A 20,627-nucleotide genomic window follows, 5' to 3' on the forward strand; every position below is an offset into this window, starting at 1 on the left:
ACTTATTTATTTTTTTAAAATCCAATAAGTAATGCAGTCCCTGCCACTTAATAAAGGTCTGAAACTTTTCCTGTAATTTTACTAAGTTTCTCTGAATAGTTTAAAAAATAATTTGTTTGTTTGGCTTTTTTGCTTTTTTTCCAAAAAGAGGGAAAGGAAGGCAATGTTAATTTCCAACATAATATTGCTCAGCAATTTTCCTTTCAATGCATGTTATGTGTTTCCATGTAATTGCAATTGCAGTTAGTGTTTTCCTACAGGCAGTATTTCCCACGAACATATGTGCTCAGTATTTTGTGAATGTTTCATTTCATTTAAATAAAATAGTCTAAATTTCATCCACCAAAATATAAAGTAACCTTAATATTTCTGTATTCTAACTGTTATCACAAATTAACCTTATTTTTTTTTAACACTGGCAAAGGGTCATTCAGTAATGATCCAAAGATAGTTAATATCTAACTTAAAATCCAGCTGTCTTAATCCTAGTAAGACCAAATTCCACAGTATATTTCTTATACCCGAGAATTAGCTGGGAACCAGAACAGGACTCAATCTGGTGAACTTCAAATAATGGGCAAGCCATGTGATAGCAAAACTTATCAAAAGTGTCACCTTGATAACCCACCATGAATTTCTCACCCAGAAAAGAAGGCTATGGGCCAAAGGCTAAGGTAGATGTTCAAGCTTCAGGATAAAGCATATAAATGCCACCTAATGACAGTTAACACATGATGAGTGACATTAGCTGTCCTTGGGGAGCTAGAAGAAATATATTAATGACACTATGGGTGCCTCGCCGAATGAATCAAGAACCCACATGCACTCACTGAAAATTCATCTAAAAAGGAATTTTTCTCTTCTTGCTTGAAAGGTGTAATACAACTACAACTATGTGATATGATCAAAAAGGAGCTCCTTCAAGCAGGTGAATTTACCAGGTAATTAACGCTAATTTCTGGACAACAGACAAATAAATGACTTGAAATTGCCATTGAGCTTTATCAAGTTGCTTATTGAATTTACCATCCTCAGTGACTGTCTTGCCATTAGGAAATATTCTATCTATTTTGATCCTTGGCCTTCATTGAAGAAGCCTTTCCCCGCTACGTATCCTCTCTCACTACATAATGCTGTCCAATCAGTAATCTTGTAAAAATAATAAGAAATAAATATAACAGATCTTTAAGAATGACACCTGTTCTAGGATTTGACATTTTAAATATAGCAACATTTTTCTGAATCCCAAATAAATAAAAAGAAAATCTTTCTGAGAGCTAAAAGAAATACCTAATAATTTTTAGCAACCTGGAACATGTAAATTTATAACATGTTTCCCTGAGGAAAATATATATTTATTCATAAATTAACTTGTTCATCAAAAGCTTACTAGTGAGGTTGAAAACCAAATTTGTACTTACTTCTTTTTTACTTTTTATTTATTTTTTTAAGTCACAGCTAATGGGCTGAAAAATCAGATAACATTTTACAGCAGAAATTGAGATTCACTTACTAGCCATGAACCATAAACATTATCGTTATGAAGTTACAAAGATAAAATTTTATTTGTTATAAAATCAAGTGGTCCACCTATAAATCAGTTTAATTTTAGTTTCTACTACATTTCTTATTTTTAGGAAAGAAAAAAAAATCTAGCACATGGCTATCATCAAGGTATCAAATGGAAAGAAATTTAGGACCCATCATTATCAAGGTATTCTTAAAATATCTCATTAAGCTATTACTGTTAATCTTATTTTCATTTTTAATCACTTAATTTAAAAATATTTTTATAAATGATATAGATTTTTGTTCTGGAACATATTTATTGATTATGACAGAATTTAGAAGGTTTTTCAGAAACTTGAGAATTATAAGAAGAAACTGATAGCAGAATAGGTCAGAAACAGGGCACTTGGCTCAGTTTTTGCAGAAATGATATATTATGAACTCATATTCTGAACGTACTCTAAGTAGTAGAAAAAGTTCTGATGAAAGTGCATGCCAATAAATTTACACTTACTTTGCAGAGTCCAGGTGTCTGTAGTACACTGTAACTCTATCTCCTCCCCGTGGGTCCATTCCATCTTCTGCAGGATCTGCCTCATCTCACAGCGGATGTCCTCCGTCATGGACACTGTTTGACTGTTGACTGATGTCTTACTCAACGTCTTCATGTGCTGTTGAACTTCCGCCAAGAGAACAGCTTGTATTGCTTCAGTTACCTATAAAAGTTTTTTTAAATCTTTTTTTTTTTTTAGGATTATTACAAATGTTTGGGGTCTTTTTTTTTAAGATTTTATTTAATTATTTATTTGACAGAGCGAGAATGAGAGAGAGAGAGAGAGAGCACATGAGAGGGGGAATGGTTAGAGGGAGAAGCAGACTCCCTGCTGAGCAGGGAGCCCCATGTGGGACTCAATCCCGGGACTCCAGAATCATGACCTGAGCCGAAGGCAGTCGCTTAACCGACTGAGCCACCCAGGCGCCCCAAATGTTTGGGGTCTTACATCAAGCTGAGAGCCTGGAATTTTGACTTAAATAGGTTTCACAATGTGAAAATTCCACTAGAATTAGCATCTGAAACATCTGAAATGCAGATACTGAGCACTGGAACCCAAACCATCATGTTGTTCTTTTGCTAACGCAAGAGATTCTAAAAGGAAGTTGAAAGGAGTTCTCAATTCTTTCACCTAAGATACTTTCATTTCCACCAGAGAATAAAGAAAATGAATTTGAAGATATCGTATTGCTCTTAAAGACAAGTTTAGCTCCTCAAATAATGTCTAGCTCTAAAGCACTATTTAGCTAAAAACACTTGATTTAAACTCAGGTTTAATACAGAAAGTTAAAGTCAAGATTTTAATAATAAATCTCACTAAATTGTGTGTATGTGTATATGGTTTTACACAGTTTAAAAATATTACAAAGCTTGCCTTCCAATTATTGTACATGTCCAGTCAAGGATCTGTGATTGGGAAGAGGGGGAGGGGAATGCTTGTCACAGACATCTAATTCAGTATCTTCATTTTTTAAATGAAGAACCTGGGACAGGACATCCCATAGATATGGTGGACAGGCCCTTGGACCCCTGATTCTATGTCCTTTGTAGTATATGTCCTTCCAAGGTTCTATATCCCCATCCCTTAGTAAAAGGCCAGTGACAACGTACCTTAGTGTCTTCCTAGAAAGATATAAGGCAAGACCCCATAGTTACGTAGAATTCAAAGAAAGCTAAGAGCCGAGTCAGTGAGAGAAGAGGAAAAACACCACCGATCTAGGTGAACTTGGGACACTTCTAGAGCCACACCCCAATGCCTACTCCTCTTCCCCTCAAAAGACTGTCCTATGTCAAGAGGACTCATGTTCCACCACTGCCACTGTCCCGTCTGCATTATCACCAGTCTACCCATAGGATGCCTTCAGCTAGGGCTTTGGGTGGGTCAACACCAACTGATCTAGAGATGCTGATGCCAAAAGCAGAAAAATATTCACCTAAATATTTATTCAGTTTCTTCTATGTGCCATGGTAGTGTGTGCAAACTTCAGGCTCCAGGGACACTCAGAGAGCTTAGCTTATGTTGAAGGCAGATGCTCACCGAACTGCCTGCCAGGGCAGAAGGAGCCAGGTGCTTGACTTTTAAATATAGGAAGCTACCCATGACCATCCCCTTGTTCTTGTCCACTCAAATGCTCACACTCAAATACTTGGTTAGGTTGTGACAACAGGCTAATGAAGGATGTGATTTTACTATTACCTACCAAGTCTACCAACACTGCAGTACTTCCTGTCACAATACAGGTAGGTACGTGATGCTTACTCATGCATGTCGTATGATGAGATACCCAACATTGTAACAGCTATTGCAAACCATGGTTCTAACATATAGCTCTACATATGATGATACTGGTGAATCATGCCTATTAATAATATCTACCATGTGATGAGATATGTATTAACTATTAGATATATTTACTAACATATACCATTCTATATTGTAATAAGTGAACCATGCTTATTATGTATATCATATGATGGGACAAACTGTATTAATTATTCATGAACAATTTTCCATCACTGAATTTACTTTGTTTTAATTTTGTCACACATTTTATTTGACAGCACTGCTTCCAAGATGAGGACGATATGGTAGAAAGAGCTCTGAATCAGAAATGAGAAAACCCAAGTTTCTGATCCAACTGTACAGTTATCACAAAGGCAACTTTTGCAAAGTCATGTACTACTCTGGGACTTCATGTCCTCCCATAAAACAAAGTCCGTGATGCTGAGTGAGACTAGGATGAGAGCTTTCAATCACAGAAGCCTATATGGAACTTGCTGGTGTCCCTACCTATAAATCAGGAGGATACTGGAGGTTATCTGCAGACCTGTAATACATCCAGACTGTGGTCTGTCCTTCAAAATGGGCAGTTTGGCCATATGTTCCCATGGGATTGTGTCTGCCTTCTCACACTGGGATTATTACCACCTCTGAGGAGCATCTACAGTTGTAATTTAGATTACAATGTTCTATACCACTGGATAACACCTTGGGTCAATATTCTTTCCTAAAAATATATGGGGATGTATGCAATTTCATTGAACATTTCTAATTATTAGATTTATGTATCATGACCACATTTTTTAACTATTGAATTTTGGGGCTTTTTGACATTGTCACTATCAATGTACATTATAGGAGTAAATAATATGAGTATCATTGAAAAACAAGAGGAAGCAGAAATAACGGAATAAAACATATTAACCATAATGGATAGGATACTCAGTCACACAACTTAAAAGCGAATACTGAATGGCATACACCCAATTAGAAACAAACTCAAACCCACACTTTGTGCTCAGTATGAAATCAATACTCAGCATGGCTCTAATCCACAGACAGATGGTACATCTTATAAGCATGTAATAATGTTATACCAGTATCTGTATACAGTGGGTACTAAATAAATGCTAATGGAATTGAAAGAGATTCTGTACTTAAAAATATAACATATAATGTGTAGAAAGTAGAATTTATTGATAATTTCTATCAATACTTAAATCTCTCTAGTATATAAATATAGTAGATAAATTTTGCAGCTAGTTAGTAGGGATAGAATTTTCCCCAACAAAATATAAAATTTTTAGACCATATATTGTATAACTTTTTGAATTTAATAATGAGCTAGAATTGAAAGCACTACAGCTGTAAAGCTGCCTTCCAAATGTATAGAAATAATTTTCTTTGAAAAGACAGATGTGCAAAGCATTACACTCTTATGAGGGAATGTGCAGAGATTTAAGTGAAGATTTACAAATCCATTGGCTGGAAAGAGACAGCCACAAATCTGGGCCATATACTTATTACTAGAAGTATTACTATGCCATAGGCAAGCTAAAAATTTTAATGGTTTTCTACTAAAACCTTGACATAGCAAAGTTCTGTAAAATAGCACAGAGCATTATGAAGACTCATGAGAGCCCCTGTGGCCTGCTTGTGGTTCCAATGTCCAGATTTTCCAGGACAAAAGCATTTTCTCAACACTGGGTTCACACTGACTTTTCATGTCTTTGCAGCATCTCCTGGAAAAGCAATACTTGTCCCTGGAGGCCTGGATGTCATGATTTCACCCACTGGTGTTAGATTATAAAATCCAGAGAACTTTAGTGAAGCTTCGGAAACATGCAAATTAGCAACCCCAAAACCTTACTTTGCTTTTCCAGCATTTATTTCTCTGTTGGTATTTCATGCCATTAGACACAAAACTCATATAACACATGCCAAACACACAAAACTCCAGACAAACTCATTCATCTGCAAAATTAACATATTCTTACCCCCCCCTTCAATTTCTGAGGTAGGGTTTTGCTGTTTGACAGAAGCATTCCATTACCAACTAAAATACATTCAAAAGTAGATGCGACTTAACATGATTTGACTAACCGCTCAAATGAACAGCTTTATAAGGAATTTGAGGATTGGTTAATGAATACCTGCAAGAGCCTCTGTTGCTCCCAAAGGACCCAGGAATTATCATTCCCATTTTACACGTGAGGAAAATAATCAACAAGTCACACCTATCTTCCAGAGCTATTCATCAGGTTAGTGGCAGAGCTGAGAGAACTCTGAAGCTTAGACTTCCTATAAAGTGAGTAATCAATGCTCTGGTAACATTTGTTGCCCTGCCGGACTTTTACACAAGGTCATAGAATCATAGAACCTTAAAGGTCCATTAGTCCAGACATGTCCAAACCACATTAAAGTTTATTTGAAGGCCAAATGAGCAATTACAAAAGATCTTTAGTTAGAGCAAAAACAGGATAAATTTTCTGTTGAATTCTTTTCCTTCAGGATTTTTACCCCTTGTTGAGGAATTCTTAGGCTACTGGGGGGAGAAAAATCTTACCTTTAATAGCGACTCTTACAGGATGATTGCTAACACACTGGTATGATTGCTAACACGCCGGTAAAGTCAACATATACTAATGTTTATCTGATTGTCAAAGAGGCTTTTTGCATGGCTATTCATTCATTCGTTAAATATTTATTGACAGGCTGTTGTGACTACTGCCTTTCTGGGCATTGTTGATTGAGAGGTGAGTGAGGCGGACCAAGTCCCTGCTCTCAGGAAGCTTCTATGACAGCAAGAAGACAGAAGATAAGCAAGCAAAAAAGCAAATGGAAGCATTTCCATTAAAAGCAACTGCAACAAAGAAAATAAACTGTGTACTGCCATGGTGACTGGAGGTATAGGGTGGGGGAGGGTGTGGTGACAACATGAGGTAGGTAATCAGGGAAGACTTCGTAGAGGAGTTGGCTTTTGAGTAAATACCCAAACGATGAATGGAAAAATTAGAATTCCAACCCAAGAGAACAGTGAGGTCCTGAGGTAGGAATAAGCGTTGTGTATTTTGGAAATAAAAAGGTCTGTGTGGCTAGTTAGAGCAGGGGGGAGAATGATGAATGAAGAGGTTAGGCTAGTGGCAAATCATGTAGAAACTTGCAGGCCATGGTAACAAGTTTCAATAGCCATTCCAACTGTGTTTATTTGGTTTTGTGCTGTCAACCCCACAATGTGTTCTGAGTTAACTTTCTTTGTTTTCCTATAACTAAGAATAAGCATTTGTAATTGGAATTACTGCTATATTTGTCTTGCACATTTGACATTATTAAGCTCATGAAGAAGAATTAAGTCCCAATAAATATTCATCTAATCAATGCACAGATATTTACTGTACAATGTACAAAGCTACCCGGTAAGCTTTCAGGATCCACAAAAGCCTTAAAAGAGAGAGAAGGACTTAAATTGGGCCTTGAAGAAACCCGTTCTCTCAAACAGCTTACAGATGAGGTACTCTTAAGATAGAGAAATGATTCCTAAGTCCACATACCAAATTCCCAAGCCTAGGGACTTTTATGTCATGGCACATTTTGAAATCAAAGAATAGACAATTCTGCCACAAACCGAAACCTTAATAGGCAATAAGGTACCTGTAACAATAGGAACAACCCCTCCTCAGGCCTTCTATTCACCCCACCTAGCCTATGCATCCTTGCATATGTCATTTCCACTTCTCCCCTCATTACTGGTCTCTGCATTAGTCCTGGTAAATGAAATGACTGGGGAGGAAATATTAGCCATTTACGGGTACTCTCAGGTTAAGGGGAATATGCATGAGCCACTCACAGAATAGAAAGGAACAGCAGGGAACTCTTCCAGTAACTTCAAGAACATGCACTATGTCATACCTGCACAGAGTGGTCTCTCCAACAAGAAATGAGCTTCCAAAGTGAAACGTCAGCGTCGGGTATATGGGAGTCATTCTTACCTAGAAATACAGAGAACACATTTGTATCTCAAGAGTATTAAAACATGGATGTAACCCAATGATCCCCAACCCTGGCTGCATGTTAGAGTCACCTGGGGAGCATTTTTTTCCACAAACACCAATGTCTGGGTTCAAGCTTTCAAAGATTCTGATTTAATAGGTCCCAGGGGGAGGGGAGGGCAGGCATTAATACTTTATAAAAGTACCTCAGATGACTTTCGTGTATAACCAGAGTCAAGAACCATTTATTAATTTATATGTATGTCTGACAATTATATGAATACATATTCACATCAAATCAAATTCATCTTTATACCCTAAACCCATCTTTGTAACTTTTACCAACAGACTGCAATGAATAATGTTCCCACTCAAAACAGATTGCCAAATTTTACAATTCCTTCCTCATGCAAATAGATCCTGACATACTACCTTGCCATGAATCAGCATCTATCATACAGAAATCATATAAAAGACTTCCTCTGATTTGTCCTTACCCGGCTATACTACTCTGATCAATAGATATAGCACTTATGTTTTAATTTGACTCATTTTGTTATGTATTGTTTCTTTTAAGTTTGCCCTTTTGAATGTCCTTTCTATCTATTTGCCTTAATGTTCAGTGTGAAATTTTTAAGAGTGAGCCAGGGCTTGGTTTATTTAAATTGATCCATAGAGTGTCCAGCAGCCCCCTACACAAAAAAGCACTTAATAAGTGCCTTTTCATTAATTGAAAATGTACATATTATCATCCAAATGAAAAATTGATCAATTAAGGCTTTCTGATGGCTAAAGTATATTATCTTGGTGCCAGATCGTGGGAGTGAGATAAGGAAAAATGATGATGGCTTGCATTGGAGAGAAAATTAATCATTATTTAAATTAATGTATTAATATGTGTTTGAAATTCTGGCATCAACTCTTTAAGTTAGTATCAATCCAGTATGCTTTTCATTGAATCACCATTTTATATATTAATAGATATTGTCTATTTGTGTATATATGTACAAACATATATTTTATAAATATTTTGTTATATATATATTTTTATATATCACATTAGTGGTCAAGGGAAATGTGATAGAAAGTATTAAACATAATGGGAACTGAGAATATTAAAGGGATATATATGAAACTTCTGACTCATTATTAATATCGCTATTTTTCCCTGATGGAACATATGATGTGAATTTGAAATGACCAAGATCAGTGCATAAAACATTTAACTATGATAGAGCACTATGATTTTGAAGTCATATTTTCCATTTCTTCATGAGCGCAGCACGTAAGAGAAAATTTTCTTTTGATCTCTCTCCTGCCCCTGCTCTCTCATTCTGATGACCTTGTGACTTTACATCAAAGCTAAGTATTGGTCTCAACTTTAACTACTTACTGGCATCATGGGCTACTTCACGGTGCACTTTAATGTGATGTTAAAATTTTAATATGAAGTAGAAATGAGAGCCAACTTTTCTTGGCACTGTCAGTGAACTAAAGAATTAATTGCAACATCACGGGGAAAGATAAAAGGAAAACAGCCCAGGCCGACCAATATCACTGAGTCACCATTTTTGCTGACAGAAGTGGGTATTGGTTCCTGTCAACCCTTTAGAATGAGCACCTCAGAGTATTCCTTTATTCAGGCTTTGACTTTACAGAATTAATAGCATAAAACGAACCCCTCCTTTCCTTTCACCTACCATCTTCCAACTACTAAAACACAAAACCATGTTTAGGATCTCCATGAATCCTAAACGCTATAAATGCCACCTCTAAACATGGGAGGGACTATTCAGTAATAACACCAGTTGCTCCTGCTACTTTGGTTGGGGTGGCCAGAGGAAAAGCGGGAGCCTCCGTGGCTCTGGTTAGCAACCCTCTCCATCTCTGCAGAAACCACTTATATTATGCTTTAAACACTAATCCTTTTCTTAATGTTATAAAAAATGAAAACAAGGATGAATGCCCTAATAAGGGCTACTATTTAAGGAGAAGGCAGGCAACCCAGACTGGGACCATTTGGAGGGGACACTAGTTGTAATCCTGAGAAGTGTGTTGATGTAATGCAAAGAGCAAGTGGCTTGGGACCAGACAGAGCTGGCCTGGAATCCTGGCCCCTCTGCTCAACAGCTCTTTGCCTCCGAGTGAGTCACCTAACTTCCCTGAGCTCCAATTTTCCCAAGGGTAAAACAAAGATAGTCCCTCCTACTGTGCGAGGTTGTTTCTATATTGAAAGAATATGTGTAAAGCCATTAGCATAATTCTTTGAATATACTAGACACTCAAAAATTGGAAGCTATTAATAAACTCTCACTTTAAAATATTCCAAATATTCTTTTCAGTAGCCTTGAGAAGGCCCCTATGTACCATTGTTCAGGGCATCTCAATGTATCGATGGTATACTGCAGAACTTCACCAAGTCTAGAGTCTTATTCCCATTTTACAAGTGTAGTAAAGACAGCTTTTTGAAGGAGTAAAAGACATGCCCACAGCTGCACAGGTAGTTAAGTGGCAGAACTAGATCTTAAACCTCAGCCATCTATTTCCAAAGCCATCATTCTATTTACTATTCACGCATGAATCCAAAGGTATTTGCTTAATTCCTTGAAGGCTTTGTTCTGGGAACTGGGGATGAAGCAGTAAATAAAACTGTCATAAAAAAATAACCGCCACAGAGCTTACATTTCAGTTGCAGGACGTAGATGGCAAATGAAAAAAAGAAAGATATATATTACATCAGAGAGTAAAAAGAATTATGGAAAACAGTAAAACAGGGAGTGGGATAGAGTGTGCTGGGGAGAAAGGAGGACACCTTCCTTGATAAAATGGCATCTGAGCAAGCACGAAGGATGTAAGGTGGAGGTGGGAGGCAGCAGGTTCGGTTCTGCGATCTGAGGAAAGAGCATTCCAGGCAGCAGAAGGCCCTAAGAACTGCCCGTCATGTTTGGGTCAGAGTAAAACGTCCTGTGTAGCTGGACCACTCGAAGCAAGGGGTAAGTAAGTACAAGGAGATGAGGTCAGATGGGGGGGGCGGTATGCGTGTAATGACAGAAGCAGAACAGCCAGGTTATACTGGGCCTTGTACGCTCTCCTAAGGACTGTGGCTTTTATTCAGAGTGGAACAGGAGCTGCTGAAAGGTTTTAAGCAGCAGCATAATGTTCTGACTTCGTTTCCAATAGGTCATTCTGGCTGCTTAACTTCGAATAGAGTATGGGAAGGAGTGTTAGGAGTGGAAGGGTGGTTGGGAGGCAAGAAGGGATGAAGACTCTGGGGGGCAGTCCTGTGGGTAGAGAGAAACAGTCAGAATCCGGGATACATTCTGAAGGGAGAACCAATATATCTACTAAAAGATTGGGTGTGGGGTACACAAAAAAGGGGAGGGTCAAAATGACACCAAAGTTCTTGGCCTGAACAACTAGAAGGGCAGATTTGCCACTTACTGAGATGTCAAATATTTAGAGAAGCAGGTTTTGAGGATAAATTAGCTATTTGGCATCAAAAGAAAATCTAAACACCAAGACGATTACGCAGAAGAATTCAAGGATCAGTATATAACCTTCTGAAAAAGCTATAAAATTCTCTCATATAATAATCATTTATTTGGTAATAAAGATACTGATGTAATAAACTTCCCCATAAATCACAGGTGACCTTAATTTAATATCCAAATATTTCTTTTGCTGAAAATTTTCAGACTTTCAGGCATTTCAAAGATCATTTGATGAAATTCATCACATTATGTCTTGTAACATTATTAATTTTAATAAAAAATCATGTATATTTCAAATACAGACAGAATACAAAAGTATACCCATGTGAAATGCAGACTAAATCAAATAATAAATGCAAACACTGCTCCTTCTAAACTATAGCATGCGATTCAGTTATAGACAGGCTAGTTATTCTATTTCATAAAGGAAAAAAAATCAGACATATCTGTAAGTCCTTTACCATTTCGTAAGTAACCATACAAGCTTGAAATAGTCAAAATCTCATTCCCAGAACTTTTTGCCTTGCTGTGCACAGATTCCATTTTGAAAGACCTGTGGGAGAAGAAACAGAGGATATCATTAAAGATATATGAAAAGTATTTTTAGAAATAAATTGAAGATTTGAGTGCATGACCACTTCAAAAAATTTTGGGAATTGAACACAGATTATTTTTAGCAATCGTGTCGAACATTAATCTCTTTGGTAAATTTCCCCACTTTGTTCCTACCTAAAACCTTAATCCCCGTTTTGACTCTTAGTTTGCCAGAATTATTTTGTGACTCACTTTTCCAAGAGCAGTCCCACTATATTAGGTCATGTAATTTGTGGTTAATGCAATATTTTTGAATCCTAATATGTTGACATCTGCCAGAGTTCTCCCCAGGTACTGTAAGGACCTGAGGAAGGCAGGCCAGTGATTCAGTCATAGCAACTTTTAGATACTGTTCAGGGATATTCTCATAGGCAGATGGCTCTTTCCTTAAAATGCAGTTACGTTATGCGCCCAGTTGTTAAGCCCACAAGGATTTCTCAACCTTCACAATCACAGTGAAATGTCAGTGAAATGGCCAAATCTGTTGGAAGGATTTGGTGTGACAAATCCAATACACATTTATTTTGATTTCCTAAAAAATGACACGCAGTCTGACAGCAGATCAACGTTGAAGTGACTGACTTTGGGAAGCAGTCTCTAATCCTGACAACTCCTTCAATAATTTGTTTTAATGAAGAATTTTGTAAAGAATTAACTAATGTATGGCAGCAATTTTAAGGCCTAAGTAGTGGAAGGCAGGCTGAAAGCCCATAATCCCCCCTCCATGCACCAGACACACCCTCTATGTTCTGTACGCCCCATGAGGGGCGAACTCAGAATGAAAACCTCCATCAAACAGTAACGAAGTCCCTCACTGGATCTGTGGGATCATGATTAGGAAGATATAATTTGCTAGCAGCCCAAGTTTTTAAGAATTTGAGGAAATCTTAGCGGTCACCTATCCCACCCACCTCATTTTCTAAATGAAACCAAGGCTCAGAGGGGCTAAGTGACTTGTCCAAAGCTACGTGTGCCTAGTTAAACAACAAAACCAGGATTTATTCCCAGGTTTTCAGGCTCCAGGCTGACTGCATTTTTTGTGTATCATGCTTTCAGTGCTTTATAATTTTCTTAGTCATAGAAAGAAAAGTAAAAGAAGCCTATATGAAACTTAAATGTGTGTATATGTATGTATATATATATATACACACACACACACACACACACACAAAGAGAGGAAAATTAAGTAAACAAACCACAAAATTTTACCAGTCCATTCCTCTGTATTAGGGCCACAGAACAGAAAATGGGAAACCTTGTAGTATAGCTGTAGTACAGAAGCATTATAATGTAAGGAAGCATAACATCGAGTCCTAAATAATCCATGTAGACTTGCTACCAAACTGTAGGCCCCCTGAGGGCAAGAACTGTGCTGACCATACAGTGCCTGGAACTGAGCTCCTATCACATAACAGAAATGTCAAGGACCGTTTACCACCATGTATGGGCAGTGCAAATAATGTCTCTTCTGTAAAAGCATCCCGATGACTTCATCTCACGCTAATTATTCTCTTTACTCTGAAAACCAAAATACTTACTTATAGTACAAAGATTTTTCCTCATTCCTTTACCCTACTTTCAGTGTTTTCTATTTATTTCATGTGCATTATTTTTATCATCTGAATTAGTTCCTACCCAAATGAGAAATTTATTTCTATTTCCTCTGTAGGCTAGTGCTAAGGACATATGCAGTAAGTGCGTGAATTCAATCCTCTAACATCAGACTGAATTTTAGCAGTGGAAGAAGGTAAACACACAGAGTTAAGGTTGGTAATGAATCAGGCTCTGGAATTAGACTGGTGCTCAGCTTTGAATCAGCCTCTAAGGAGATGAATTAATCTTGGAGTTGATAATTTCTCTCCATAAGTCTCAATATCCTCATCTTTACAAAGAGCAAAATAATAGTACCTATATGCTAGCCTTGCATATTAAATGAAATCATGTAAGTAAAGTACTTACATGGTGACTAATAGATATTAAACATTCAAAAAACAATAGCTATTTTTACTAAACTGTACTTTTTGTAAATGAATTACTGATTGCCACCTCTAGTTTAATATGCCAAAGTATAAACCAAATGGGGGGATTTGAGGTATGAAAGTGTAAAACTTTTTCCGATGATATATGAAATACATTATCATTGGCATTTACTTAAATGTTTTTTGTTCATATTTAATTCACACCAAGTAAAATGGATTTCAAGGTGTGTATGAGTCAATCTATCATCTATCTCTCAGTCTACCTATCTATTAAATCATTCAGCTCCCAGCACTATGATTTTCCTGACACATGAGAGTAGTGGATATTTGTTGAATGAATAAATTTTAAAATATATAGATTTATTGCCCAAATTATCCTCTGATCCCAAAGAATTAAGAGGAAGTTTTTCTTACATGTGTTTTGAGCTGAAGGAGCTGTTGCATGCTTACTCTTCATTTGAAAAAAGGAAGAAAGAAAGGAAGGAGAGGAGGGAGCGAGGGTAGAAAGCCAAATATAGCAAATAATGATAGTTTTTTTAATGTCCCAAATAACAGTAGTCAAAATCCTTATGCATGTCTTACCTGTCAGTTCCACATGCAAACTCTAAAGGCATGTTAACTAACTTATTAACTACAAATAGTCTGCTCAATAAATAAACTATAGTGTTTGACTCGTGCAAAGAATCACAATTATTCTCCAGTCCTCTCAGCATCCCAACCTGATTTGGAAGCGTGGACGTGTATTTATTTGACAAGTCCAAAACTTTTTTGGAAAATAAATTAACTTTTGAATAGTCTGTTTTCATTTCAGCATTGCATTCATCCCACCCCGGCAGCATCAACGAGAAGCAATCTTCATTTGCGGCAAGTCCTAAGGAAACAGAACCCTGAAGCTTTAAAATATTGAGATGCTTAATGCAGAGATTATCTAATTCTTTATCCACACCCCATGGCAAAAAGCAAGATAGGAACAATTTAGCTGCGTCTATTGTGATGCTGGCATCCACTTTTCTTGATGGCTTAGGGTGCCTCTTTTTGGAGTTCTTTGTTTTCTTCTGCCTTTTAATGCCATCACTTTCTTCTAAGAATTTGACAGCATTATCTCCTTGGGCTGGGTTTTCACCAACAGGCTTGGCTTGCACCTCTGCTGAGAGAGAACCACAGGCAGTTTTATTTCTTTTCAGCGTCAACGTTTTCTTCTCCACTGTGCTTTTGGCTCTTCTCAGGATCTCACTACCATAGAATGAATTGGAAGGGTCAACATCACAGATTGGAGTTGGCAGCAAAAGTTCAACAAGATTTTCCAGATCAAACAGAAGGATATGAAAACCAACGTTACTCCATTTTGTCTTCACAGGCAAGACACTAAAAGGTCCTGAGAAAGACTTGGCATCAGCAACCTAAAGGAGATTAAAAAAAAAAAATTATGTGTCAGGGTTCTTATTTTTTAAGTGATTTTATTAAAAGTTCCATATTAAAATGGCATAAAATGAAAGTATTAAGTAGAAGTACAATTAAAGGCAAGTTATTTCAATTATTTTGTCTGCTATAAAAACTTCCCTCTAAATTAAACATTCTATATTTCAATATTCCTTAAAAATTATTTTTTCCTTCCTAAAACTTTTATTTTTCCTTTAAAAAATATGAATTTGGCCTATGAAGTAAGATAGCATCAGATTAATGTCTTTTCATATATGATTTCATATCTTCCTATCAACATAGCCATGAAGGCATACAAAGGGAAAAAAGCAGGTTTGAAAATTAAGGAGGGAGGGAGGAACAAGATGGCGGAGGAGTAGGAGACCTAAATTTCATCTAGTCCCAGGAATTCAGCTGGATAGGGATCAAACCATTCTGAACACCTACGAACTCAACAGGGGATCAAAGAAAAGAACAGCAGCAACTCTCTGAACAGAAATGTGACCACTTTCTGGAAGGTAAGACGTGCGGAGAAGTGAATCGGAGGCAATATTCGAGTAGACAGACGGCGGGGGAGGGGGCCTCCGTCGGCCACTTCTGGCAAGTGATAGAGCGGCGGAGCACAAAATCGGAACTTTTAGAAGTCGGCTCCACTGAAGGACGTTGCTCCAGTGGCTAAGCGGGGGGTGGAAACCTCACGGGACAGTGTGGTCTCAGGACCCTCGGGGTCACAGGAAGACCGGGGGTGCCTGAGTGCGGCAGAGCTCCCAGGTATCAGAGCGAGGAAGCTGGCTGCAGAGATGGAGCCAAGGAACGAGCTCTCAGCTCGGGGTTGCAATAAACCATGATCCATGGCACAGTTGGGCTGCTGCTCTTCCAGCAGCGACCCAACAAGCGGCAGATCCAGGGAGACTCCCCTTCCTCCCCAGGGAGGAGTGGCAGGGGAAAGCACCGCAGGGATCTGCTGGGTTTGGAGACTCCACACGGGGTCGGGTGCCAGAGATACAAACGCTCGGTCACAGGCCAGGTGAGCACGGAATGTGGCCAGAGACGGGGGAGACAGGAGTGTGACTGCTTTTCTCTGGGGGCGCACTGAGGAGTGGGGCCCAGAGTTCTCGGCTCCAGCAGGGCGGAGATTGGGAGGCCACCATTTTCACCCTTATCCTCCAAAGCTGTATGGAAAGCTTGCAGGGAACCAAAGCTCCCGAGAGCAAACCTGAGCAGATTACTTAACCGGGACTGGCAAGGGTGGGCAATTCTGCCTCCGGCAAAGACATCTGGGAACCACGGCAACGGCCCCTCCCCCAGAAGATCAGCATAAAAAAATCTTAAAAAAAAAAAAAAAAGAACAGCCAGCCAAGACCAAATTTACTGATCAATGAGAACGGCAGAACTCCAGCACTGGGGGAACACTGCACATAGAATTCGTGGCCTTTTTCCCATGATTCTTTTGTCTTTCAAAGTTAATTTTTTTAATTTTCTTTTTTTCTTTTTCTTTTTCCCCTTTTCAACCAACATGTTATCAATCCCTCTTTTAAAAAATCTTTTTTATTTTTCATTTTTAGAATCATATTCTATCCCTTCATAGAAGTTAACCTTATTTTTGGTACATATATATAAGTTGTTCTCTCTTTAAAATTTTGGGATACAGCTTCTTCTAACAGACCAAAATATACCCTAAATCTCTAGGGTATGGCTTTGTTCTAGTCTCCTGCCTGATCTCCCCCCTTTTTTTTTTTAAATCCCCTTCTTTCTTTTTTCAACCAACTTCTTTTCTTATCAATTCCTTTTATAAAATCTTTTATAATTTTCATCTTTACAGTCATATTCCATCCCTTCATCGTACTTACCCTTATTTTTGTACATATATAAGTTTTTCTTTCTTTAAAATTTTGGGAGGCACTTTCTTCTAACAGACCAAAATATGCCCAAAATCTAGTGTGTGGCACTGATCTATGCACCAGCCTGATCATATTTGATCATATTCTGTTTTTTTGTTTGTTTGTTTGTTTATCTTTTTCTTTTTCTTTTTTCTTTTTTCTTTTTTCTTTCTTTCCCTTTCTTTCCCCCAGTTTTAGGTCTCTTGTGATTTGTTTAGTGTATATTTTTCTGGGGACATTGTTACCCTGTTAGCATTTTGTTCTCACATTCATCTGTTGTCCTCTGGACAAAAGGACGAGACAGAAAAAAATCACCTCAAAAAAAAGAACAAGAGGCAGTACCGACTGCCAGGGACCTAATCAATACAGACATTAGTAAGATGTTGGAACTAGAGTATCTTTAAAATACTAGCCAGGCTTGAAAAAAGCATGGGAGTTATTAGAGAAACTGTTTCTGGAGAAATAAAAGAACTAAAATCTATCCAAGCTGAAATCAAAAAGGCCATTAATGAGGTGCAATAAAAAATGGAGGCTCTAACTGCTAGAATAAATGAGGCAGAAGAGAGAATTAGTGATATAGAAGACCAAATGATGGAAGATAAAGAAGCTGAGAAAAAGAGAAACAACTACTGGATCATGAGGGTAGAATTCGAGAGATAAGTGATACTGTAAGACGAAACAATATTAGAATAATTGGGATCCCAGAAGAAGAATGAGAGAGAGGGGCAGAAAAGTATATTGGAGCAAATTATAGCAGAGAAATTCCCTAATTTGGGGAAGGAAACAGGCATCAAAATCCAGAGGCACAGAGAACTCCCCTCAAATCAACAAAAATAGGTCAACACCCCCACATCTAATAGTAAAACTTATGTGTCTCAGAGACAAAGAGAAAATCCTGAAAGCAGCTCAGGAGAAGAGATCTGTAACCTACAATGGTAGAAACATTAGACTGGCAACAGACCTATCCACAGAGACCTGGCCGGCCAGAAAGGACGGGCATGATATATGCAGAGCACTAAACGAGAAAAATATGCAGCCAAGAATACTATATCCAGCTCGGCTGTCATTGAAAATAGAAGGAGAGATAAAAAGCTTCCAGGACAAACAAAAACTAAAGGAATTTGCAAACACGAAACCAGCCCTACAAGAAATATTAAAAGGGGTCCTCTAAGCAAAGAGAGAGCCTAAAAGCAACATAGACCAGAAAGGAAGACAGACAATATACAGTAACAGTCACCTTACAGGCAATACAATAGCACTAAATTCATATCTTTCAATAGTTACCCTAAATGTAAATGGGCTAATGCCCCAATCAAAAGACACAGGCTATCAGATTGGATAAAAAATCAAGACCCATCAATATGCTGTCTGCCAGAGACTCATTTTAGACCCAAAGACACCCCCACATTGAAAATGAGGGGTGGAAAACAATTTCCATGCTAATGGACACCAAAAGAAAGCTGGGGTGGCAATCCTTATATCAGACAAATTAGATTTTAAACCAAAGACTATAATAAGAGATGAGAAAGGACACTATTATCATACTTAAAGGGTCTATCCAACAAGAAGATCTAACAATTGTAAATATCTCTGTGCCTAACATGGGAGCAGCCAATTATATTAGCCAATTAATAACAAAAGCAAAGAAACACATCGACAACAATACAATAATAGTGGGGGACTTTAACACCCCCCTGACTGAAATGGACAGATCATCTAAGCAAGAGATCAACGAGGAAATAAAGACTTTAAATGACACACTGGACCAAATGGACTTCACAGACATATTCAGAACATTCCATCACAAAGCAACAGAATACACATTCTTCTCTAATGCCCATGGAACATTCTCCAGAATAGATCACATCCTAGGTCACAAATCATGTCTCAACCAGAACCAAAAGAATGGGATCATTCCCTGCATATTTTCAGACCACAGTGCTTTGAAACTAGAACTCAATCACAAGAGGAAAGTCGGAAAGAACTCAAATACATGGGGGCTAAAGAGCATCCTACTAGAGAATGAATGGGTCAACCAGGAAATTAAAGAAGAATTTAAAAAGTTCATGGAAACCAAAGAAAATGAAAACACAAGTGTCCAAAATCTTTGGGATGCAGCAAAAGCAGTCCTGAGAGGAAAGTATATAGCAATACAAGCCTTTCTCAAGAAACAAGAAAGGCCTCAAATACACAACCTAACCCTACACCTAAAGGAGCTGGAGAAAGAACAGCAAATAAAGCCTAAACCCGGCAGGAGAAGAGAAATAATAAAGATCAGAGCAGAAATCAATGAAATAGAAATCAAAAGAATAGTAGAACAGATCAACGAAACTAGGAGCTGGTTCTTTGAAAGAATTAACAACATTGATAAACCCCTGGCCAGACTTATCAAAAAGAAAAGAGAAATGACCCAAATAAATAAAATCATGAATGAAAGAGGAGAGATCACAACCAACACCAAAGAAATATAAACAATTATGAGCAACTCTATGCCAGCAAATTAGATAACCTGGAAGAAATGGATGCATTCCTAGAGATGTATCAACTACCAAAACTGAACCAGGAAGAAATAGAAAACTTGAACAGATACATAACCACTAAGGAAATAGAAGCAGTCATCAAAAATCACCCAACAAACAAAAGCCCAGGGCCACATAGCTTCCCAGGGGAATTCTACCAAACATTTCAAGAAGAATTAATACCTATTCTTCTGAAAATGTTCCAAAAATTACAAATGGAAGGAAAACTTCCAGACTCATTTTATGAGGCCACCATTACTTTGATCCCAAAACCAGACAAAGACCCCATCAAAAAGGAGAATTGCAGACCAATATCCTTTATGAACATGGATGCAAAAATTCTCACCAAAATACTAGCCAATAGGATCCAACAGTACATTAAAAGGATTATTCACCATGACCAAGTGGGATTCATCCCTGAGCTGCAAGTTTGGTTCAACATCTGCAAATCAATCAACGTGATACAATACATTAATAAAAGAAAGAACAAGAACCATATGATCCTCTCAATAGATGCAGAAAAAGCATGTGACAAAGTACAGCATCCTTTCTTGATCAAAACTCTTCAGAGTATAGAAATAGAGGGTATATACCTCAGCATCATAAAAGCCATCTATGAAAAACCCATAGCAAATATCATTCTCAATGGGGAAAAACTGAGAGCTTTCCCCCTAAGGTCAGGAACGCGGCAGGGATGTCCACTATCACCACTGCTGTTCAACATAGTACTGGAAGTCCTAGCCACAGGATTCAGACAACAAAAAGAAATCAAAGGCATCTGAATCGGCAAAGAAGAAGTCAAACTCTCACTCTTTGCAGATAATATGATACTTAATGTGGAAAACCCAAAAGACTCCACCTCAAAACTGCTAGAACTCATACAGGAATTCAGTAAAGTGGCAGGATATAAAATC

The 20,627-nt window shown here is 37.8% G+C and overlaps 1 protein-coding gene across 4 annotated transcripts in view; it reads right to left on the reverse strand.

The window, feature by feature from the left end:
• Positions 1-20,627, reverse strand: part of WDR72 (WD repeat domain 72) — a 223,193-nt gene that overhangs the window by 76,729 nt on the left and 125,837 nt on the right. For 3 of the 4 annotated variants that reach the window (XM_073877025.1, XM_073877026.1, XM_073877027.1), the window contains 4 exons: positions 14,478-15,295; positions 11,784-11,875; positions 7,752-7,831; positions 2,024-2,225 (listed from right to left, as the gene is read on the reverse strand). In XM_073877025.1, the coding sequence (XP_073733126.1) occupies positions 2,024-2,225; positions 7,752-7,831; positions 11,784-11,875; positions 14,478-15,295 (1,192 nt within the window). Of the gene's footprint in view, positions 1-2,023; positions 2,226-7,751; positions 7,832-11,783; positions 15,296-20,627 lie in introns of those variants that run through there. The other variant, XM_073877029.1, reaches the window with a different exon arrangement.

Source organism: Callorhinus ursinus, unplaced genomic scaffold (genome assembly GCF_003265705.2).
Source record: "Callorhinus ursinus isolate GAN/ISIS: 27379988/994484 unplaced genomic scaffold, GSC_fseal_2.0 scaffold25, whole genome shotgun sequence".
Lineage (NCBI taxonomy): Eukaryota > Metazoa > Chordata > Mammalia > Carnivora > Otariidae > Callorhinus > Callorhinus ursinus.